This window comes from Melospiza melodia, chromosome 3, assembly GCF_035770615.1.
Source record: "Melospiza melodia melodia isolate bMelMel2 chromosome 3, bMelMel2.pri, whole genome shotgun sequence".
Taxonomy (NCBI): domain Eukaryota; kingdom Metazoa; phylum Chordata; class Aves; order Passeriformes; family Passerellidae; genus Melospiza; species Melospiza melodia.
Window position 1 is genome coordinate 139,713,473 of NC_086196.1, and position 23,802 is coordinate 139,737,274.

At 51.8% G+C, this 23,802-nt stretch overlaps 2 protein-coding genes across 4 annotated transcripts; both read right to left on the bottom strand.

The window, feature by feature from the left end:
* Positions 1 to 21: 21 nt before the first annotated feature.
* On the bottom strand, positions 22 to 6,623 carry LOC134416643 (sterile alpha motif domain-containing protein 12-like). The gene is given in 9 exon segments (XM_063153399.1): positions 22 to 2,076; positions 3,778 to 4,030; positions 5,084 to 5,151; positions 5,154 to 5,175; positions 5,485 to 5,565; positions 5,568 to 5,626; positions 5,629 to 5,664; positions 5,917 to 5,996; positions 6,616 to 6,623. Coding segments are annotated over 9 exon segments (612 nt in total). The 3' UTR covers positions 22 to 2,071.
* A 909-nt stretch (positions 6,624 to 7,532) lies between these two features.
* HADHB (hydroxyacyl-CoA dehydrogenase trifunctional multienzyme complex subunit beta) lies at positions 7,533 to 23,600 on the bottom strand. 3 transcript variants are annotated; one of them, XM_063153258.1, is made up of 16 exons: positions 23,577 to 23,600; positions 21,248 to 21,481; positions 20,868 to 20,909; positions 19,962 to 20,058; positions 18,927 to 18,971; positions 17,924 to 18,023; positions 16,678 to 16,765; positions 15,004 to 15,191; positions 14,262 to 14,442; positions 11,985 to 12,106; positions 10,292 to 10,371; positions 10,165 to 10,212; positions 9,772 to 9,859; positions 9,616 to 9,690; positions 8,815 to 8,979; positions 7,533 to 8,100 (listed from the first exon to the last, which is right to left on the bottom strand). In XM_063153258.1, the coding sequence occupies exons 2-16, from the start codon at positions 21,312 to 21,314 to the stop codon at positions 8,065 to 8,067; spliced, it is 1,422 nt and encodes a 473-aa protein (XP_063009328.1). In that variant the 5' UTR covers positions 21,315 to 21,481; positions 23,577 to 23,600; the 3' UTR covers positions 7,533 to 8,064. The 3 variants fall into 3 exon arrangements, with proteins under 3 accessions (XP_063009328.1, XP_063009330.1, XP_063009329.1); XM_063153260.1 differs by having other exon boundaries at positions 23,534 to 23,598; XM_063153259.1 differs by lacking the exon at positions 23,577 to 23,600 and adding an exon at positions 23,429 to 23,541.
* Between the last annotated feature and the right edge of the window lie 202 nt (positions 23,601 to 23,802).

A 23,802-nucleotide genomic window follows, 5' to 3' on the forward strand; every position in this document is an offset into this window, starting at 1 on the left:
TAAAAATTGTTGTTCAACGTGTAGCATGGGACGTGTCTGCCATTCTTTATTGCAGCACTGGTCATTTGGGGGATACTTCTTCTAATCAAGTCTGACAGTGTTGGATGAACAAAGCTTTTATCATACAACTGATTGCATATTCATTAGCTGTCCCTGCATACTTGACTTTATTTTACACAGTCACACCCCTTACCAGGAGTCCTTATGTGGTTCCTGGGGGTCTGTCTTTAAAATTCCATGTCCTTTTTAGGGGCGTGTTCCTTGACCCCCACTTTTGAGTAAGGGAAATATCCTTGGTTTGCACAACTTCTGCTTTGTCAGCCTTGCACAGCTGAGCTGGTATCCTGCTCCCAATTTTCATGACTTCTGTTTGCCTGAGTTACATCCTTTATCTGTTTCTCCAAGGCTGTGCTGTTCTCCTGTCCATATCAAATCCCTCCTCTTCATTATTCTGAGTTCTTTAGGGAACCAGTCTCTTAAGATTTTTATTTCCTTTAGGAGTGTAAGGCATTAAAACAGCTGCAACACTGAATCTTGATGCTGGCTAAAACCATACAGCAATTATTAAGGTGGTGATTATAAACAGATGTTTCACCACGTCCAGCTGGGTATCCATGAAGGACATTTGGTCCAGATTTCTTCAAATCGCCAGGAGCTGTTGGTTTTGAAATTTGGGTTTGTTTCCAGATTTCCTGGACAACTGTAGACACTCTACAGTGTTTTTTGGTCAGTGAATACACAGCAACTGGAGTTAATTACAGTCCATGTTCCTCCTTGTGATGCTAAAACAAGGTCTAGTGCCATTTGGTTTTGTAAAACAGCTCGTGACAAGCTCTTGACTTCTTCCCAAGGGGCTTAGGCCCTTTTAATTCTGGAACAAGGTATCCAAAATTTTACTTTGTGCCATTTCAACGCAGTAAAAGTTGTCAGCAGTGCTTGGAAAGGTCCCTTCCACTTTGGTTGGAGTGCAGCAGCTCCCCAGTCATTCAAACAGACCCAATCTCCTGGTTGGAACTCGTGCCCTGGTGTGTCCAACCACTGCAAATCCTGAAAGGTTTTACTGAGAGAAATGAGGTAATTATTCAAATCAACCTCTGCTTTTTAACATGTGTGTTTCCTGGAGTGTGGCACTTGGTAGGGTCGACCACAGAGCAGCTCACAGGGGCTGATTTTGCTGGTGCCCCACGGCTGAATTCTGCTTTGAAGCAGAGCACCAGGTAAGGCTTGGACACAGGTCAAGGAGCTTTCCTGACACGATTTACCCAATTGCAATTTGATTGCATAATTCACTCACTTTGCCACTAGCCTGGGGCCTGTAAGGAGTGTGAAGATCCCAAGCTATTCCCAAGGCTTTCCTAAGCTGTTGTATCATTTCTGCAATAACATGGGAATCTGTCTGATGACACTCCCAAAGTTACCCCCAATTTTTGATTTATTTGATTTTTGGTTTTTTGTATTTATTTGATTTGACAGTACTTTAGTCACTTCCCTAACCAGGTTGGTGTGACAAGGGAAGGTTTCTGGCCACCCAGAGAAGGAATCCACCAGAATTTTATATTTCTGGATTTATACCCCGCCTTGTCTGGGCAATTCAGTAAAATCAACGTGCCAATGTTCACCCAGAACATTTCCAGGTTTTATGGCTCCCAGCATTATTTTGTTAGCCTTGTTAGTGCTGTTTCTTTAACAAACTACACTTTGTTGGATCCTTGATTGCACAATCTGGGCCATTTTAGACCAAATTATAGATTTTTGCAAACGTTTTAAAAGTTTTTCAGCACTCCAATGAGTGTCTTTGTGTTTGTGACCCCCTATTTCACACAAGATCAGTCCTGGGACTGCTTTCCACCTGCTTGGGGTAACTGCCCAGCCTCGTGAATCAAATTTTGCTTCTAAGGTTCTGCTGTTCAACTCCTGCACTGGGCAGGCTCTGCATTTTTGGGGGGTCACAGTGATCTTGGGGCTCCTCCAGCACTGTTCCTGCATGTGTTGCTCAGTCCCAGCTGCTTTGTCCTCACACAGCATCTCCTCTGCTCCCACAGGCTCTGGGACATCCACAGGGACATCATCTTCACTCTGGGGACAGGGGAGAAGGTGACACTTATAAATAACTGTGTAGTTGTTGGCTTTCGCTATTATATTGGCTTTTGCAAATTATTTTGTGCTGTTTGTAATCACCTTTTAATTTTTCATATAATATAATTTCATATTTATTATTCATTTTAATATTTATTTCATATAATAACATTAGTCAGCCTTTTATGTTTAATACCCTAATTCCAGTGTAGATTATATATTTTAGTGTGATAAATATATTACAGTTTAGGCTCTCACAAAATATTGAAATAGAGGCTATGTGCTGTGTATTATAACATTAACTTTTGCAGAAGCAATTGTAGTTGTGAAATAATAACTAATGCTTTTATTTTTGTAGATGACTGACTGAAATAACTAATATTGATTGAAAATACTTGTAAAAATGGCTAAAATGTCTGTATAAGATAACATTGAAAAGAACCGTGCAAAAAACACTGAAAGAGCAAGGAGAAATCCACCACTGACCCTTCAGCTATCAATAATTACCAAACCACAGACCAGGGGACCTTGTGAAGAAATAAAATACAAAACTCTGAAAATCACACCTGCATTGTAGCACATACTCTAAGATAAGGTCAGGAGTCAAACAAAGCTAAAGAATTCCAGGAACAAATAAACTCAAGTGAATTTTGAATATGCATCATTTTCATGAATATGTATTTGAGCAATGCAATGAAAAATATATGAGAGTTGTTATAGTTAATAGTACAAGTGGTTATAGCTGTGCATCCAGCACTGTTATTTTTGCATGTTATAGTTACTGTTACATGTGGCTACGGCTGTACATCCAGCACTCTTATTTTTGCTTTATCCCTTTTATCCCTTATTAAACTTCTAAAAACTTCAAAGAGTGTGTGGTGGTGTTCACAGGGGTCCCAGGAAGAGGGGAGAGACGAGGATCTGACTCCGTGTTTCAGAAGGCTTATTAATTATTTTATGATATATATATTATATTAAAACTATACTAAAAGAATAGAAGAAAGGATCCCATCAGAAGGCTTGCAAGGAAAGGAAGGAAAATGGAATGATAATAAAATCTTGTGACTGGCCAGCGAGTCCATTAATTAGAAACAATCACATGAGACCAATCTCAGATGCACCTGTTGCAGACATCTTTTATGAAAAATCCTTTCCTTAGGATTTTTCCTCCTGAGAAGCTGAGAGGCTGCAGGAACAAAATGTAAACAATGGTTATCTGCTGCTGTGGAATGGATCAGGTAGATCTTTGATTGGCCCATCTTGGATATTTGTAATTAATGTCCAATCACGGCCCAGATGGCTCGGATGGAGAGCTGAGCCACAAACCTTTGTTATCATTCCTTCCTATTCTAAGCCAGCCTTCTGATGAAACCTTTTTTATTCTTTTAGTATAGTTTTAATGTAATATATATCATAAAATAATAAATCAAGCCTTCTGAAACATGGAGTCAAATCCTCGTCTCTTCCCTCAACCAAAACCCCCTGAGAACACCGTCACAACGCACCTGTTGCATTCCACGGCAGCAGATAACCACTGTTTACATTTCGCTCCTGAGGCCTCTCAACTTCTCGAGAGAAAAAATTCCTAAGGAAAGGATTTTTCATAAAACGCGTCTGTGCCAAAGAGCGATCCTCGTTTCTCGCAGCACCATCCATCCCCCGGGCAGCGCAGCCCCTGCCCCCAGCACGGGCGATGCTCACCGGCAGCGATGCTCCGCAGCTCCTGCACGTCGTGCCGCAGCCGCAGCCACAGCAGCTCCCGCAGCAGGTCCCGGCGCCGGCCCCGCGGGGTGACCCCCATGCGCCGCAGGGAGCCCTCGCTGAGGCGCAGCAGCGCCCGGCCCGTCAGGGCGTGCTCCCGGGCCAGCTCCGCCGGCCCGCCGTGCGCCGCCAGCCACGAGCCCACCTCGGCCCCCGACCACTGCCCCGCCGGGCGCTGCGGCCCCTCGGGCACCTGGAGGGGAGGGGAGGGAGCTGGCTGAACCGTCAGGGTCAAGCTGCCACCTCTGTGCCACAGTGTCCCCCCACCCAGACTGACCACAGCCCTTGGTCACATCCCTGCACTGCGCCCTCATCCCTGTCCTCAGCCCAGGGTGTGCCAAATCACTGCCTGTGCGGGTCCCCCATCCTCCCCCTCGGGGATCCATAAATAACTACCTGTAGGAATCGCCCATCCTACACCCGTGGGGATCCCAAATCCTCTTCCCATGGGGGTCTCTGAAATCCCCACCCATGGGGGTCCCCAAATCCCTGCCTGTGCGGATCCCCAATCCTCCACCCACAGGGATCCACGAATAACTACCTATAGGAATTCCCCCTCTTTCAGCCATGGGAGTCCCCAAATCCCTGCCTGTGCAGGTCTTCCATCCTTCCCCCCTGGCGATCCATAAATAACTGTAGGATCCATAAATACCTGTAGCAATCCCCCCTCCTTCACCCGTGGGGTCCCCCATCCCCTTCCCATGGGGGTCCCTGAAATCCCCACCCATGGGGGTCCCCAAATCCCTGCCTGTGTGAATCCCCCATCCTCCAACCCCGGAGATCCACAAATCCACAAATCCACCCATAGGAATCCCCACCTTCTTCACCCATGGGATCCCCCATCCCCTTCCCACGGGGGTCTCTGAAATCCCCACCTATGGGGTCTCCAAATCCCTGCCTGTGCGGGTCTTCCATCCTTCCCCCCTGAGGATCCATAAATAACTACCTATAGGAATCCCCCCTCTTTCACCCATGGGGATCCCCGAAATCCCCACCCATGGGGGTCCCCAAACCTCCTCCTGTGGTGTTTCACATTCTCCCCACATCTGGGTACCCAAACACCTACCCATGGGCTGTCCCATCCTCCCCCTGTGGGTATCCCCCTTTCATTCATGGGGGTTCCCAAACTGCCCCCTGTGGGGGTCTCACATCCCCATCCATGGATTTCCCCCCCTTCCACTGCTGGGGTTCCCTGGCACCCCACTGCAGCTGTCCGGGGGGGTCCCCAGCCCCTGCCCGCTCTCACCTCAGCCTCGGGGTTCCCCTCCTGGGGTGCCTCAGCCCCATCCTCCGCCGGGAGCTCCATGTGGGGCCGGGCACGGGGGCAGTTTTGGCTCCCTGCAAACGGGGCTCCGTCAGCGCGGGGGGCCCTGGATCAGCCCCCCCATATCCTGCCGGCCCCACAACCCCCCAGCCCTCCACCCTGGCAAGCCACCATCCCATAGTCCCTGCTGGGGGCACACAGTCGGGGGCTGTCCCGCTCCTCGGTGCCACCCACCCCGTGCCCCCCAGCACAAGGGGCTGCTCCCGGGGGTGACACGCCAGTGACACCGGCCCGGCCCTGCCGTGCCCTGAGCCCGCAGGGGACACCAGCACCTCCCGGCCGGGATCTCTGACTCCTTCCTTCTTATCCCCCCTTCCTCCTACCTCGCTCCGGCTCCGCGCCCGACACCAGCAGAGCCAAAGGAACCTTTGCCCGGGCGCTGGCTCCGCGGGCACAGCCCCGGGCGTGCCCCGAGCGCTGCCCCACAAACGGCCCCGCCGGGCACACGGGACCCCTGGGCATGCCAGGAGCCGAGGCACGGGGCCGGGCGGGGCTCGAGTGGGCTCCATGCGGACCGGGAGCCGCGCAGGGGCTCAGCCGAGGATCCCACAGCCCTCCCGGACCGCTGCCGCCAGCCCACCCCGCTACCCTGGGCGCCTTGCACTCCTCACGGGCACGGAACGCACCGGAGCGGCTTCAGCCTCGGTGGTGCCGATCGATGGCCCCGAGGGTCCCGCAGGCGGCGGGGACGCGGGAGAGGCAGCGGCGGAGCAGGGGAGGAGCGGGATGAGCCGCCGGGATGAGTCACATCCGACGGGCTGCAGCCCTGCCCGGCCGAGCGTGTGCGGACCGGTCCCGCCGGCAGCTGCCCAGGGCGCTGCTCTGCCCCCGCAGCCTGCAAGGGGTTAAACCCCCCAAATAACACCTGCAGGGTGGGCAGGGCACGGCTGGAGTGCCCGTCCCGGGAGGGATTCAACAGCAGCGTGGATGTGGCTTTTGTGGGTCAGTGGTGGGGGAGTGGCTGGGCTCAATGAGGAGTTTTCCCACTTTTCCATCTGTGAAAAATGCATGTATTTTATGATTGGCTTTTCGCAAATATTCAAATGAATATTATATGTGTTGTGTTAGAAAGCAATGCTGTATTAATTCTCTTAAGTACTGTGTTAAATATAGTTTTAGGTTATAAAAATTGTTAAAATAGAAACTATGCTACATAAGATGCTTTGTTTAAAATAAAGGACTTGCAGCAAGACAGCAGCCACAGGACACCTAAATCTTTCAGAAAAAAAGAATTTATTGCCTTCTTATCAGAAGAAACTAACTTCTTTCTGCCTCGAAGGCGCTGTTAGCATTCGGAGGAAGAAGTTGACAATGACCAGACAGAATCCTGTGTTTGAATGGAATTTATGCATCATGTATGAAATGTATGAATATGCAACGGGCTATTGCTTTTAAGGGTTAATCCTTTGTTAACCAGGGCCCTTTTTCGGGTTCATGATGCCCAGAAAAGGTACCCGGACATCCGTAACTCTTTGTTTTTATTGTCTCATATCGTCCTAACCATTTTATTACTATTAAACTTTTAAAATTTTTAAAAACAAGCAATTGGCGTTTTTCACACGTCCTAAAAGATTCTGTGATTCTAAAGCAATCCTGGCCTTTCTCTGGCCCTGGCAGTTCCCCTGTCCCCCTGGAGCAGCGCTCTTGCACAAGATTTCCAAGGAAGAATAAACAGGACAGCCCGGGTGCTGCACCCATCCCTTATCTCAGCCGGGGAGAGCCAGGCAGCAGCTGGTGGGTGGCAGAAACTGCTTCTGTCAGAAAAAGGGACTCAGAGGTGTTTTTGAGGTGATTTAGGAGAAACTCTGCTCCTTGGCAGGTCAGAGCAGCCACCCTCAGCATCACCAAGCCATGAGGGAAAAGTGAAGAAAATAATGAGGAAATTAAAAGAACAAAAATCTCATCCTCCTAAAGCTTGGGCGAAGGACAGCCCTGTACACTTGAAGTTTGTCAACACCTCAGAGCCACTTGCAGGGCCTGAAGGGGCTCCAGGAGAGCTGCAGAGGGACTGGGGACAAGGCATGGAGGGACAGGAGCCAGGGAATGGCTCCCACTGCCAGAGGGCAGGGCTGGATGGGATATTGGGAATGAGGAATTGTTCCCTGGCAGGGTGGGCAGGCCCTGGCACAGGGTGCCCACCCTGGATCCCTGGCAGTGCCCAAGGCCAGGCTGGACATTGGGGTTGGGACAGTGGAAGTGTCCCTGCCATAGCAGAAGGTGGATTAGGTGACATCTCCAAGCCACTGCCCACTCACACCAGCTGTGATTCCAGGATTTCAGGGAGCCAACACCTGGTGTCAGCTCAGCCTCCACCACAGGAACAGTCCCCAAAGCATTTCAGATGAAGGGAGGGAAAGAAAACAGCCAGAAGTGGGTTTTGTCCTGATTTATTGCAGTTCCATCAGTGACATTCATTTGTCAGATGCAATTTGCTCATTCCAACAGCATTTGGACAGTGTGGAGCAAAGTGCCCCCTCAGAGCCCAGCTCAGCCCCTGGGACTGCCCCACTGAGCTGCTCCTCCCACAGCATTACCTCCCCTCTCAGCCCCTCCACCTCCACTGCTTCACGTGCTCCTGATCTCCAAACTTAATTCTCCATCCAGAGCTTTGGAATAACTTTTGTTCCCCCGTGGGAGAAATCCTGAAGGGTTACCAGAGGGATCAGACAAGGATCCTTGTCCTTCGCCCAAGGAGCCTGCAGAGACTCAGAGCTGTGTTAACTGCTCCTCTCCTGGAAGTGGAATAGAGCGTGCTCATTACATAAAAATTACTGGCTGAGTAGCTAAAAGGGATTGACAAAGGCCACAAATCCCCTCTCCAAGAAGGATTGGGTGTAGGATTTATTAGTGCATTGAAATGGCATCGCCAGGCACAGGGTGGAGGGACAGCACTGCCAGGGCTGTTACTGGGGGTAGAGCTCCACGATCATCGCGTGACCCTGGGGACAGACAGAGACAAAACAGCACAGGAATGGCTCATTAACAGAGACAGGACTAATTATTATTGACACAGACTCCTATCAAGAACATGAGCCACAGCAGCTGGACACGAGCCCAGGTGTGCCCAGATGTGCCAGAGGCCAATGGCCCCTGGGCTGTGCCAGCTCTGGGGTGGCAGCAGGGCCAGGGCAGTGCCCGTCCCCTGTGCTGGCACTGCTGGGGCACCTCCAGTGCTGGGGGCAGCTCTGGGCCCCTCCTGACAGGAGAGACCTGGAGGGGCTGGAGCGTGTCCAGGGAAGGGAACGGAGCTGGGAAGGGAATGGAGCCCCAGGAGGGGCTGAGGGAGCTGGGAAGGGAATGGAGCCCCAGGAGGGGCTGAGGGAGCTGGGAAGGGAATGGAGCCCCAGGAGGGGCTGAGGGAGCTGGGAAGGGAATGGAGCCCCAGGAGAGGCTGAGGGAGCTGGGAAGGGGCTCAGCCTGGAGAAAAGGAGGCTCAGGGGGGACCTTGTGGCTCTGCACAAGTCCCTGACAGGAGGCCACAGCTCCCAGGGAACAGGGACAGGACTGAGGGGTGCTGGGGGCAGCTCTGAACACGCAGCACCCAGAGCTGGGCTCACCGAGCAGGATTGCAGAGTCCCAGCAGGACCAGCCCTGCTGTTCCTGCCCTCTCCCAAGGTTCCTCCCTCTCCCAGGCTGGGGCACAGCACCATTACCTGCCCTCCTGCAGCACAGGCAGCCACCAGGCCGTACTGGCCCCCCTCCTTCTTCAGCCTGTGGGCAGCAGTGATGACCAGGCGGCAGCCGGTGGCCCCAAAGGGGTGTCCCAGGGACAGGGAGCCCCCCCAGGTGTTGAACTTGTCCAGGGGAGGGGCTCCAACCTGCAGGGACACAGAGGGACACACCCCATGTCACCTGGCTGGAAGGGGTGACACCTCATCCCCCCTAATCCCAACACCCAGCCTAAAGCAGCTCAGGATGGCTGGTGAGGGGATAAAACCCCCCCAAAGGACAAAACCACACCTGCAGCCCCTCAGGGGAGCCCTGCACTGTGCAAGGGCTGAGCCCCTCTCACTGCCCTCACCACCCTCCTCTGCAGGGATTGTGGCTCTGGATCTCCACCTCCTGCCGACAACGGGAACAGCAGCCCAAAGAAATCTCATGTCCCAAAGAAACTGCACAAACTGGGATTTGCTAAGCCAAGCTCAAGGAGCATCACTGCCCCTCACAGGACAGAGCCAGAGCCTGGCTGTGCAGCACCAGCACTGGCAAGAGGGAGCCCAGGAACCCCAAAGTTGAACTGAACTGCAGAGAAAAGTGGGTGCAGAGGAGACCCCAGAGCTGCTCCCAAGGCTGGAGCCAGGCTGGGAGAGCTGGGGGTGCTCACCTGGAGAGGAGAAGGATCCAGGGAGAGCTCAGAGCCCCTGTCAGGGCCTGAAGGGGCTCCAGGAGAGCTGGAGAGGGGACAAGGGATGGAGGGGCAGGACAAGCAGGAAAATGTCCTGAGTGTGCCTTACCTTTGACCTCCTGCCCATGTAGTTCTTTGCAAACCAGTCTGAATCCATGGCTTTCAGGTTAGCCAGGATCTGGCCCTGCAAGGGAGGAGAGGGTGACATTGGGAACAACCCAAGGCAGGTGGCCACAGGGAGCCATCCCAGCCTTAGAGCACTTACAGCAAAGGCCTCGTGGAACTCAAACACATCGATGTCACTCATGCTGAGCCCGGCCTTCTCCAGCACTTTGGGGGTGGCATAGGTGGGGCTGGAGGAGGGAAAACACACCAGTCTTGCATCTGTGTTCCCTGTGAGCCCCATCCTCCCTTCTCCACAGTCACATCCTTCTCTCTGGGCTCACGGCCCATCCCTGCCCAAGGGAGGCACAGCCCCCAGAACTATTGCTGAGGTGCCCCAGCAATCCTGGGATGTTCCTGCCACTGCTGCTCTCCCACCTTGTGAAGGCCTGGAGAGATTCAACATCTCCTGAGGCACTTCCCAAAACCCCACCATGGCAGGAGAAGGCTGTTGTGGGAGCAGGGGCTGCGGGGGGAGCTCTCCATCTCCACCTACCCCAGGAGCAGCTGGTCCTTGGGATCCTGGGACACGTACACGAAATCCCTGTGCAGGAAAAGGGCTGTCAGTGCCAGGCAGAGGAGAAGGAAGCAGGAGCAGAGGCCACTGGAGCAGCCCCTCCTACCTTAGGTAGGCCTTTGGTTTGTAGCCCATGGCCAGGGCCTTCTCCTCAGACATGATCAGCATCGCCGACGCTCCGTCGGTCTGGAATGGGCAGGGAGAAAGGTGAGGGGTGAGGGACCTGCACACAACGAGCCCCAGAGCCCCCAGAAAGAGAGGACCTGAAACCAACAGAGCCTCCAGGACACCCCCACAACCACAGGGACCAAAGGACAAGGCTGCTGGATTGAGTGGCTGGAGGGATGGGTGGTCACTGGTGATGCCAGCACACACACACAGTGCTGAAGCACCTCCTCACAGCCCACAGGCACAATTCCCCTGTTCCACCCAGGACAGAGGAGCCTCAAAGCCCTGCTAGGCCTGGGACAAGCTGGTGACCCCAAACACTCAGCTGTTCTCCCATTTCCATCCCAAAAATGAGAATAATTCTGGGATGATACAAGCCCCAGGCTCACCACATGACAAAAATGTGGGTTATTATTAAACCCACTTATTGTGGGTTTGGCACATCAAATCATGGAATGGTTTGGGTTGGAAGGGACCTTAAATCACATCCAGTTCCATGGGCCATGGGCAGGGACACCTCCCTTCGCTCCAAGTGCTCAGAGTTTTTACCTTTTATATATGTGTAGCTGTAGAATGTTTAATGCTTTGCTATAACTTCCAGTGCTTTTCCAGCAGTGAACAAACTCTTATTGATGCATTTCTAAAATATTGTTTCGTTTTTCCTGTTACTACTCCAAGAACTTTTTATTTTGCACCATGTAATCACAGACATGATAAAGGAAGGGTAGGAGATGGGGAGGAGAGCTCCCATGGGGCAGAAGCCAGGGGGGAATCACTTAACCAACTGCTCCTCTAATTGGACAATAATGGCTGGATATTCTAATTGCCCCACCTTGTATGGAATGGCACAAATCTCATTCAGGATGTGGATTTTTGCCACATTCTGTACCTGAAGGCTTTCAAGGAAAAGTTTGTTTTTTATATTGTCATTCTAGTGTTGTCTGGAAAAGTTTGTGTTCTATTTCCAGGCATCACAAGAGATCCATCCAGCCTGGCCTTGGGCACTGCCAGGGATCCAGGGGCAGCCACAGCTGTGCCAGGGCCTGCCCACCATGCCAGGGAACAATTCCTCATTCCCAAGACCCCATCCAGCCCTGCCCTCTGGCACTGGGAGCCATTCCCTGGCTCCTGTCCCTCCAGAGCTGTGGCTGCCCCTGGATCCCTGGCAGTGCCCAAGATCAGGCTGGATAAGGCTTGGAGCACCCTGGGATAGTGGAAGGTGTCCCTGCCCAGGGCAGGGGGTGGCACTGGATGAGATTTAAGGTCCCTTATAACCCAAACCATTCCATGGATCTGTGAAGCTCAGATTAAACCCACTGACTCCAGTTGTACAACGTGACCAACCCCATCCTGGGACAGAATCCCTCCAAGGGCTTTTCAAGGATTGACCCTCATGAAGCAGCTACAGAGAAGCAAACAGGTCAGACATCCCAAAACTTCAGGGGTTTTGTTATGGATTTTAAAAGGAAACTATCCAACACCCAAATCCACCAGACTACAACGGGGTTCCAAGTTTCACCTGGAAAATCTGGAAATTAAAAGATTCATTCCCAAATGACACCAGTAAGGGAGGCAGAGGGTCAGGTGCACAGTTCTCCCCTCTGGCTGACAGTGCTGGGAACAGGAATTACCAGGAAGGAGGAGTTGGCTGCTGTCACTGTTCCATAGGGCTTGACAAAGGCTGGCTTCAGTTTTCCCATCTGCTCCAGGGAGGACGGGCGGATCCCGTTGTCTTTGGTGACTGTGTCTTTGCCTGGTGAAGGGAAAAAAAAGTACATTTCAACTACAAAAATCAGCCATGCACAGGGATTTCATCATCAGGACTCCAGTGGGGGGAAAAAAATCAGAAAATTGTAGGGTTCAGGACAAGTGTGAGGAGGGAAAAAAGGAAAATGTGTTTGTGGCATCATGATACTTAACATGGCTAAAAACAGCACTTAAAAATTAAAGCTACCTCACTTTTCCTCAGATGACAGCAAAAACAAAGTGCTGCCATCTGTTTACTGGAAGGAAAAATTACCACATGGGAAACCCAGCTGAGAAAAGAATTTAAATTTAGGTTAAAAAGCCTAAATGGAGAACTGGCCTTGAATCAGTTTACATTTGCATGCTGAGTTTGAGGAATAAAGAGCACTGGGAAAACCCAAATATATCCAACTGCTAAATAAGCCTGTTAAGAGAAAGTACTAATTTTATCATAAAGACCACAAGGAACCATGGATCTACAAGGAATATTTCTCCAAGATACCAATCAGAGTTCCCAAATGAACAGGTATTGCAGCCAAGTGTGGCCCCTGGCTCCTGGGGGTGATGGGAACACCAGCACAGGTTTGAAGGTTCTCCCCAGATTATTTCACCTCCCAGCAAGGAGTGTGAGGCCTGGTGAAATGGAACCTGCCACATTCCAGGTTTTCCCATCCAGCATCTGAGTTACCAGACTGGGATTTTGTTGGGCTTGTGTTTGTTGTTGATATTTTGGGGTAGGTATAAAGGTGGCTTCTCTTGTCTGGTGGAAGAGCAGGGGGATTCCATGTCCAACTGTCCTGATTTTCCTTGCTCTGTCACCTCATTAGCACAGATGTGGGGTTGGCAAGAAAAAATTCATATAAGTAAAGATAAGACAGAGGGCAGTGTTAGACGGAATTTTTGGAGGAGTTTTGAATGAGTTAGAGAGGGGATCTCTGAGCTTTTTAGATGATGTGGTTTATTTTTCTTATCTTCTACATAAGCAGGAAAGGTGAGTTCTGCTCACATCTTCACTGCAAGGCTCAGAAGGTCACAAGACCTTTCAAGGAGTTATTGACCAATAAAACACTGCCAACAAGGATATTTATATTTTTGACCCAATCCTTAAATATTTCATCTTATGGACTCATGCTACAGTGGAAGCTTTCTTAGCCAATCATGTTATGACACACAAACCCACAGTACTGCATTCTACACCCCTTGTTTACCTTTGTAACGACTTTATTTTTTCTATATCTTAAACCCTAAAACTCTAACCTTTCCTTTACTTAGCTTAACGTGTCTCTGCTTCAAATTATAAATCCACATTCTTGCTTTTAGCACTTAAGTCCCAAAGTCTTTTCTAAGGTTTCAGATCAAATCCTGTGTTTAATTCTAAGCTTGGCTTACAGGCCCAAAGTTCTGAGAATCCCTTGCATTTCAGGTTCCAACAGAGTTAGATGGGATATGGGGAAGGATATTGGGGAAGGATTTGGAGGGGAAGGATATTGGGGGGGAAGGATATTGGGGGGGGAAGGATATTGGGGGGGAAGGATATTGGGGGGGAAGGATATTGGGGGGGAAGGATATTGGGGGGGAAGGATATTGGGGGGGAAGGATATTGGGGGGGAAGGATATTGGGGGGGAAGGATATTGGGGGGGAAGGATATTGGGGGGGAAGGATATTGGGGGGGAAGGATATTGGGGGGGAAGGATATTGGGGGGGAAGGATATTGGGGGGGAAGGATATTGGGGGGGAAGGATATTGGGGGGGAAGGATATTGGGGGGGAAGGATATTGGGGGGGGAAGGATATTGGGGGGGAAGGATATTGGGGGGAAGATCTCTTCCCTGGGAGGGTAGGGAGGGGCTGGGATGGAATTCCCAGAGCAGCTGTGGCTGCCCCTGGATCCCTGGGAATATCCAAGGCCAGGTTGGACATTGGGGCTGGGAGCACCCTGGGACAGTGGAAGGTGTCAGGGCAGGAACTGGGTGATGTTCAATGTCCCTTCCCACCCAACCACTCCATAGCTCTGTGTTTCCACCTTCAGCTATCCCGTTTACAAACACCTCCCCACGCCAGCAGTTCTGCAGCAGGGACAAACACCCTGACAAAACCCACCCAGCCCCCCAGCACTGCCTGGAGCTGCCCCCAGAAGCGAGGGCTGGCCCTGGCACTGTCACCTGGCACTTTGAAGGGCACCACGTCCTGCAGCAGCCCCTCGTCCTGGGCTCTCTTGGCCAGCGTGTGCGAGCGCAGCGCGTACTCGTCCTGCTCCAGGCGGGAGATGCCGAAGGCGGCGGCCAGGCGGTCGGCAGAGTGCCCCATGGTCTCGCTGGTGGAGAACTCTGCCACAGCTGGGAGCTGCCACAGGGAGGGAGAGTCAGCACAGGTGGGACAAAAACCCTCCTGGGAGCACACAGAGCTGAGCCCCATGGTTCAGCTTTCTGAAGACATCCAGCCCCCGGCAGGATTTGGCCAGGAACAGGAATCGTAAAGCATGTTTAATCAAATTAATCAAATTCATATACTGAGGATATTCCTAATACTAAGGGGGTTACTGCTGTTATCTAGTAAAATTCCTCTGACCCTAGAATGCTTCTGACCCTTCAGAATAACCTTTGTATTTATGGGTAAAAAACCTTCTATTTCTGTCATCTGCAGCACAGTTTGTCCAGGAGCTGCAGAAGGAGATTTTGCACTAAGTTGGGTTTACTGAAGATGAACATGTGGGAAGAAAAAGCAGAGGCCCAAATGCTGTGAGATGCATTAATCAGTGATTTAACCCAAAGCAGAGAACAGAGATTGATCATGGTGAACACCAGGAAACACCTCACCCATCTTAAATCCTCCCCCATCAAGGGCTGCTCACACCCTCCAAACCAGTTAACCAAACATCTAAATGCCTGAAAAACCAAAACATACCTCCGGAGCAAAGTAGTCAGGGCGAATTTTGGAAATGAGGGAGAGCTTCTGGCCCAGGGTCTTGGCTCTGTTCAGGGTCAGCATGGTCTTCCTCATCTTCCTGCTGTGGCGGATGGGGACGTCGGACATGAGCTCCACGCCGCCGGCCACCACCACGTCACACTGGCCAGCTGCAATCATCCCCACCCCTGCAGGGACAGAAACACTGCCAGGACAGGGACAGGAACACTGCCAGGACAGGGCCACTCACCCCCTTGCTGGAGTTCTGGGTGCTGAGAATTTCAGACTTTCTGTGCTGAGAATTTCAGACTTTCTGTACAGACAGACTTTGACCCCCAAGACAGCACTGTATTTGACCTGAGGCAGTGGAGAAGCTTCCAGAATTGATTGAGAGCACTGGGATTGTGGGTGTGGAGTGGGGTAGAAGTGTGTGATAGCACAGGGTGGAAAACTTAAGAGTTTGGGGTTTTAGAATATGGTAATAAATATGGGGCAAGATGGAGGTTTTAGGGTGGTGGCAGGTTGTCCTTCTTTAGCTTCTTCCTTCCTTCTTCTTCATGGGTTTGGGTGGTATTTTGTAATTGGACAGAAAAGTCCACATTGCACACTTTGATTAGTTATTGGGTTAAAAGTGAAAATGATTTAGGTGTAATTTCTTAATTGGATAATTTAGCCTTAAAAGACCTTGTACCAACAGATAGTTGGCCATTTTGTGCCTTGTTAGTGAAGAACTGCAGAACTCACTGCTGTGAGACTGTGACACAGATAAGAAATAATAAACACCTGAGTCTGAATGTGAGCCATCCTCTCGAGTGCCTTCAATCCTGACCTCAACAGGGAAAAAGGGAAGTTGAAAACAGGCACCCCAACAGAGCCCTGGCCACTCCTGCACTCCTCCTGCAGCCCCTGGCCATGGCTGGGTTACACATGAGCTGCTGTCACTTGGCTGCCACTCGTCCTTGTCACACAGAGCAGGGAGGGAAGGACAGCCCCAGTCTGAGCTGTGTCTCCATTTTTTAGCCCTGGTTAGGCTAAGCCAAAGATAAAAGGAGCAATTTTCTCACCATGGTCAGTCTTTACCTTCCAAATTATCACAGACACTGGGCAGAGATGCTGCTGCAGGCCTACAGCAGACACTCAGGTCATGTCGTATTTTGTTGGCTAAAAAACTTCCACAGAATCACTGAGGCTGGAAAAGACCTCCCAGACCATCAAATCCAACCTGTGACTGATCTCCACCTTGTCACCAGCCCAGAGCACTGAGTGTCATGTCCAGGAATTCCTTGGACACTTCCAGGGATGGGGACTCCACCATTCCCTGGGCAGCTCCTTCCAGTGCATGACCACCCTTTCCAGGGAAAAATTCCTCCTGGTGTCCATCCTGACCCTCTCCTGGCACAGCTTGAGGCTGTTCCCTCTCATCCTGTCCCTATTCCCTGGGAGCAGAGCCCAACTTCTCCCTGTCTGCCCCTAACTGTCAGGGAGTTGTGCAGAGCCATAAGGTTCCCCCTGAGTCTCCTTTTCTCCAGGCTAAATCCCATTTTTCCTTCCATTCCAGCATTTCTTCAGTTGTTTTTTTTTTTACGTTCACAAGCAGTGCCAGTTGAATAAAGGCTATAAAAGAATTCCCAAGCTCCCTCTCAACCCCACAGCTTGTTCTTGCAGCCCACATACCTGTGGTCATGGCCTGGTTTGAGGAAATGCAGGCCATGGTGACGGTGTGGGCTGGAGTTTTGTCAGAGAACCCCGCTCCCAAGGCAGCCTACAACAACAAAAGGGGAGGTTAAACCTACAGCTGCTGGTCCCAGGCAGAGCTGCCCCTGCCCAGCACATCTTGGCAGGTGGAGATGACAACAAAGACATGGAGTTTTCATCTAGTAATTATGACAGCAGCTCTTCCCCTCCCCAAACTTTGGAGCAGGAGCTGAGGCTGCACTGAGAACAGTCACTGCCTCTCCACATTTTTTAATAAGGAGACAAACTAATCACACCCCACATTAAAAAAAAAAAAAAAAACACATCAAAAGAGCCTCCAACTACTCAACATCAACTTTGCTTCACCTCATTGGCAAAAGCAACACATGAAAAGGGTGATTTAGACCACTCAGCACAAGGCTGAGTGGCTTCACAGAGAGCAGCAAACTGCAGAGCAGTGACTCATCCGAGCAGCCCAGAGACCTTCCCTACTTGGGATGTGGCCAACTAGTTGAAAGTTCAGCAGTTGTTCCCAAGTTAAAATTACCCTGCAGCCCCATCTGACTGGCAGGTGACCAAAGGCAGGCCTTGCACTCACGAGGCTGCACAGGGAGCCCAGGTTACATCATGGATTTCTCCAGGTGCAGAGGCTGCAGGTTAGCAAAGATCAGGCTGCTGCCTGGCACATGACTCCTGAGGATAATGCAGGAATTGTGTTTTCTGGCTGCCGGAAAAAGAGGGCAGCAAAGCTGCTCTGCTTCAAATCCTGAGAATGCTGTGTCTGAGCAGGCAGCTCAAATAAATAAGTAAATAAATACCACGAGAAAACAAACCCTCACAGCACACTCTGTTCCTCCCAGGATATTGGGGAAGTGCTCAATCCAGCTGGTGTTTAGGAGCTGAGGGATCAGCAACCCTCAACAAAACTTTCCCTTGCAGGGAAGAATCAAGTAGAGGCTCCACAGCATTGAAATATAAAAATTTGATAAAAAACAATGCTAAAATAAATCTGTAGCAGATTTCAACAGGAAGCAAAGAATCACAAAATAATTTTCCTTATAGTCCCAGGAACTCACTTAACAGACAATACTACACAACTACTTCATACTTTCAAATCATATATAAACAAACAATAATAATGGGAAATCATTTTTTAGCAAGGATCTGTCATTTTCAGAGCATTTACAGAAATCAGACTCCCAGGGGAATGCTGCATAGAACCCACCTCTCTGGCAACATTACTGGTTTTCACCTCCTGGATAACTGTGCCATAAACAATGTAATCAACAACATCCCTTGGGACACTGGTCCTGGTCAGCAGGCCCCTAAGGAGAGGATCAAAACAAAGGGAATTTGCATCACATAAATAAAAACCTCTCCAACATCCTCTTCCTGCCAGCTTGGCTGCAGAACAAGGCAACAGCAGAGCCACAGCTTCTGTCCCCCCCTCAGAAGAAATCTCATGTGCATGTGGGTCCCATGGGAAGTGTAGCTGATTGTGGGCTGCAATCAATCTTGGTGATAATGTCACAATAAATCATTGCAGAACTTCATTAAAGCAATTACTTTATAGCCCTTACATCTCTCATTGCATAAAATGGCTCACAGAATCATCAAATCCCAAAAGAGTTTGGTTGGGAAGGACCTCAAAGCTCATCCAGTGCCATCCCAGACATGGCAGGGACATTTCTACTGTCCCAGGGTGCTCCAAGCCCAATCCAGCCTGGCCTTGGGCACTGCCAGGGATCCAGGGGCAGCCATCTCCAGGCTTCTCCAAGCCCTCTCTCTTCTCCAGAGCACTTTGCTCTGCCTCTCAACAGAACAAACCCACTGCTAATTGTACCCTCAGAACAGCAGGGTTACAGAATTAGTTCAATATCCTTGTTGTCACTTCATTTCCTCTGTGTTGCCCAGGTTGTTTTTCCCACCAGATGTGAGCACACCTCAGCAGCAGCTCTGATGTCTGTGTCTGGAAAACTACAGCTGGGAATCAAATTCACTAAAATTTGTCACCATCAGCATCTCTTTGCATCAACACCAACCTACTGAAAACCCCAAAAAAACAACACAAACCCCACTGCTTAAGCCACCCACTACTATGGAGGGAGGCCAGGACAAATAAAGCACCTGAGCTGTTCAGAGCCAAGCCCAGAGCCTTGGCTCTGCAACCCTGAAAGCTCAGCAGTTTAACAAGAATTCTGAGCCCTTCCAGTGTTCCATTTACTTACTGCAGTGCTGCTCTGGCTAAGTCGTGTGGCATCAGATCAGCATACCTGGAGGGTGAAGAGCAGAGGAAGAAACTCAGAGGTGTGAGAAATCAGTGCAAATTGTCAGTAGAGAAATCAGGACAGAATTCTCCTGTGAGCAGCAAGAACTGGGGATGGACCAGAAATGATCCACTGAGCAAACATTTCAAGGAATCAGAGATTGGTTTGGGTTGGAAGGGACACTAAATCTCATCCAGTGCCACCCCTGCCATGGCAGGGACACCTCTCACTGTGCCAGGTGGATCCAAATCCCAATGTCCAGCCTGGCCTTGGGCACTGCCAGGGATCCAGGGTGGGCACCCTGTGCCAGGGCCTGCCCACCCTGCCAGGGAACAATTCCCAATTCCCAGGATCCCATCCAGCCCTGCCCTCTGGCAGTGGGATCATTCCCTGGCTCCTGTCCCTCCATCCTTGTCCCCAGTCCCTCTGCAGCTCTCCTGGAGCCCCTTCAGGCCCTGCCAGGGGCTCTGAGCTCTCCCTGGATCCTTCTCCCATCCAGGTGGGCACACCCAGCTCTGCCAGCCTGGCTCCATGGCAGAGGGGCTGCAATCACTGCACTAAACCCACAGAAAAGCAGCAGGGATGGGATAAAGAAATCCCTTCTCCATCCTGAAAGTCAGGTGTGGTTCTAGTTCAGCTGTGGATTTGGTGGCACAACAAACCAGGAAGAAGAGCCTACAGCAGATTCTTGGCCCTGCCAAGTTCTGTCAAACTTGTTGCTTCATCTCTATCAATTCTCCAACTTCTTTCTCTAGACATGCTCCATAAATCCTTACTCTTCTCAGGATTCAAACACAGGAAAAATCTTCTTCAAACCACATTCCTGCACTAAATAAACTGCAATAACTGCAGCAGCCCAACTCAGGGCACCTCCTGAGCCTTTAGGCCCAAGAATAACTCCATTAAAATGAACAAGAGAGATTTTTTCACAGAAAGAGTTGAGTTTTAAGCAAGTCAGGGGGTGTTTTCTGGGTTTCACTCCTCTCTGGTACTCACGTGGTGCCAGACTGCAGGAAGGGAATGCGGACACCCTCCACCACCACCACATTCTTCACTCCACTTTTGCCCAAGCTCTGCTTAGTCTTTGGCTGGGCTGTGAAGAGAGAAGTGATGGTGACAAGAATATCAGCAATTTTCATATAGATCCTGCAAAGACTTCTAGAAGATAAAGAAAAATGGCCTTTTTTGGTGTGTAAGTGAAAGGCAGGGAAGGTAGGACACCTGAACTGGAATCTTGGAATGGTTTGGGCAGGAAGGGACCTCAAAGCTCATCCAGTGCCACCCCCTGCCATGGACAGGGACACTTTCTGCTATCCCAATGTGCTCCAAGCTCCCTACAACCTGGACTGGAACACTTCCAGAGATGGGGCCTGTGCCTTATCACCCTCACAACCAAGAATTTCTTCCTCATGGGAAGAAAATCCTTCCTAATGGGAAGAAATTATCTCCCCAGTGGGCAAGGTTCAAGACAAGGGATGTCACGACCCAGCATTATTCCACAGGCCAGTGCCAGGACAAAACTCCAGCACTGTCTGGAGATTCCTTCAGGCTCTTCCCAAAACCCAGGGAATAATGGGGAGCTGCTGTCCAGGCCTGCTCCCAAAATCCCAAAGCCTGAGGCCTGAGTCACCTGAGCAACCCCCACAGTGAACCCAGAGCATGGACCACCCCAAACACTCATTGTGGACTGTGACTAAAAACTGGGAATGGCTGCTGGGAGCCAGGACACTCAGGGGATGAGAGGACTCTGCTGCAAACACTGGTTTGCCTGAAGTTTTCCTTGCTTGCAGCTTTTCAGGAGCTCCTGAACCACTCTGCATTCTGCACCATTTCTAAGATTTAAGCTTCCAAAACAGCCCTGTGTAGCACAGGCCCACTGAGATTCTGGTGTTTTCCCCTTACCTGCAGATTGGAACTGCGAGGAACAGCTGAGTGATCGAGTAACTGGAAAACAAGAAAGGGAAAAAATGCCAGAAAATGTTAGAAACTGTTCTAGTCTCTGCAAGAAGGATTAGAAAAGCAAATAATGTCACTGTAGGACACCTGACCACCTGTGTTGGGTGATTTACTCTGTCCATAAACCTGACACACTTTCTGTTAACTCAAGACTCCTCCCTATATGATGCAGGAAGGGACAAACAAGGCAACAATGTAATTGGGATTAAAAAATAAACACTGTCAGCCTTTTAAAGGTGAGAATGGGACAGATTCAGATCCCAGCATCCACTCCAAACACTTCAAGCAGAGGTTTATGCCCACCAACGAAAGCCAAAGATACTCACAGGCCCCAGCAGCCCAGGCTGAGGACACGGGGAGGTTCCGCAGGGCAGAGCTCAGCATGGAACTCATTTTGGGAAAAGGGAAAGGCTGGGCTCAGTCCAAGCTCCTCTGTCCGAAACAATCCCAAGGGAAGGGTCCTGCCTGCCTCACACAGAGCCAGCAAGGTGAGGGGCACACACTGCAAGGGCAGCAGAAGCAGCAGCAGCACAGGAATCGCCTCCCAGCACGCTCAGAGCCTGTGAATAAATACTGCCCAGTGAGCTTCTCAATTCCCTCCCAGCAACTGCTGCTCCTCCACTTCCCACTGGAAAATTGTCCCAGTGCCCAGGCAGCCCTGCTGCCAGCAGCACCTCCTGACACCAGCAGTGTCCTTGGCACCCCTGCCCCTCGCCAGCCCCTGGTGCCAGCCTGAGCACCAGGAGCTCCTCCTGTGCATCCCTGTGGCAAATTCAGGTCCTCCACCCTCAAAAAAACCCTCTGCAGCTTCCCCAAATCATGTTTCCCTACAAGCAAACACTTATCTACAGGTTTTATTGCCCAGGGATGGCCCTCACAGCTCCAGGATTTGTTTGATCCATGTCAACATTCATCTCCCTCTGTCACACTTTGGCGTTCAAATCTTGGCACTTTCTCTCCCAAGCACAAAGTTTTTCCATGGAGGGGCACAGGAACACCCACCAGTCCTAAACCCAGCCCTCTGCAGCTCCCCAAAACTCAGCACAAGCTGCCAGTCACCCCCTCTGACACCTCCCAGCTGCAGCTCCACAGCTGGAACGTGCCCCTTCCCAGCCCCAGGCTCCTCCTGCCAACAAAGATCCCAAAACCAAACCTTTCCAGGGCATCCTGCTCCTCCTCCACCTGTGCCAACCTCACTCCCCACACATGAATGAGGCTTTTCCCTAAATTTTCCCTGCCTAGCTGACAGAAGTTTCTCCCAGCTGTAACCTCCTCCTCCCTCCCACACTGCACCCCCATTCCTGCACCCCTCAAATGCCCCCAATCCCTTTATTTTTTATGCTCCCCTGGCACCCCAAGGGCTCAGCCCTGCCTGCACAAACCACCGGGGCAAAGCTCCTTGCAGAGCCAGGATTTGCCTGGATTCCACAGCTGAGCCGGGCTCTGTGACCCTCAGGGATCCCTTCCAACTCAGGATAATCCCCAATTCCATGAACAGCCCCTGCTCCCTTCCCATCCCCACACACCCTGACACTTTCGCTGCTCAGCACCACCACCCCGGGACTCCCAGCGCCCACCCCAAACACACCCGCGCTGCTCTCAGCCACTCCCAAACTCCCCTCGTCCATTCAGGGCCGACTCCTGACCCCTCCTGTCCGCCCAGGACCAACCCCTCGGGCCCTCCATCCATCTGGGACAGACCCCCGGGCCCTCCTCATCTTTTCCCAGCCCTTCCCTACCCCATCCATGCAGAATGAACCCCCTGACTCCCCTCACTCCCACCGGGGACGAGCCCCCCGACTCCCCTCACTTTTATTCAGAACGAACCCCCTGACTCCTCTCACTCCCACCCAGAACGAACCCCCTGACTCCCCTCACTTTTATTCAGAACGAACCCCCTGACTCCTCTCACTCCCACCCAGAACGAACCCTCTGACTCCCCTCACTTTTATTCGGAACGAATCTCCTGACTCTCCGTCCATCCAGGACGAACCTCCTGACTCCCCTCCCTTGCATCTGGGATAAATCCCGACTCCCCCCACTCCTCCCCGTCCACCGGAACGAACCCCTCACTCCCCTCACTTCTACTCGGAACGAGTCCCCCGACTCCCCTCACTTCCATCCGGAACAAACCCTCCGACTCCCGTCATTGCTCCCCCGTCCATCCAGAATGAACTCCCCGACTCCCCTCGCTTCCATTCGGAACGAGCCCCCCGACTCCCCCTCACGTCTCCCTGTCCATCTAGGACGAGCCCCCCGACTCTCCTCACGTCTTCCCGTCCATCTGGGACCGCTCCCCGACACCCTTTACTGCTCCCCGTCCACCCGGCACGAACCCCCCGACTCCCCTCAGGTCTCCCCGTCCATCCGGCACCGCCCCCCGGCCTCCCTTCATCCTTCCCCCGCCTACTGAGAACCGACCCCCGACCCTCTGCTCCAGCCCGGACCGAGCCGCCTACCCCTGACCCCCACTCGTTTCCCCGGGACTGACTCCCGACTCGTCTCACCCTTCCCACACTCCCGTCCACCCAGGACGAAGCCCGTGACCGCTCCGTGCCCTTCTGTCCGCTCCTGTCCCTTTCTGTCCCGTCCCGTCCGCTCCCGCCGCTCACCTCCGCCCTCACCCCGCTCTGCCGCCGCCGCGCCGCCACTCACCAAGGGCCCCGCGTCCCTCCCACTCTCCGGGCTGACCGCCTTACGCCTGACCCACACCTCTCCCTCCGCCGCCGTTTCTCACCCCTACCCCGGCTTCTCCCGCAATCCGCTCCGGCTCGGCGCGGTTTGAAAACACCCGAGACACCGCGGACAGCGGAGGAGAAGGAGGCAGCGTTGTGTTGGCGGCGGCGAAGCGCGCGGGCAGCGCGGCGGGGCGGGCGCGGGC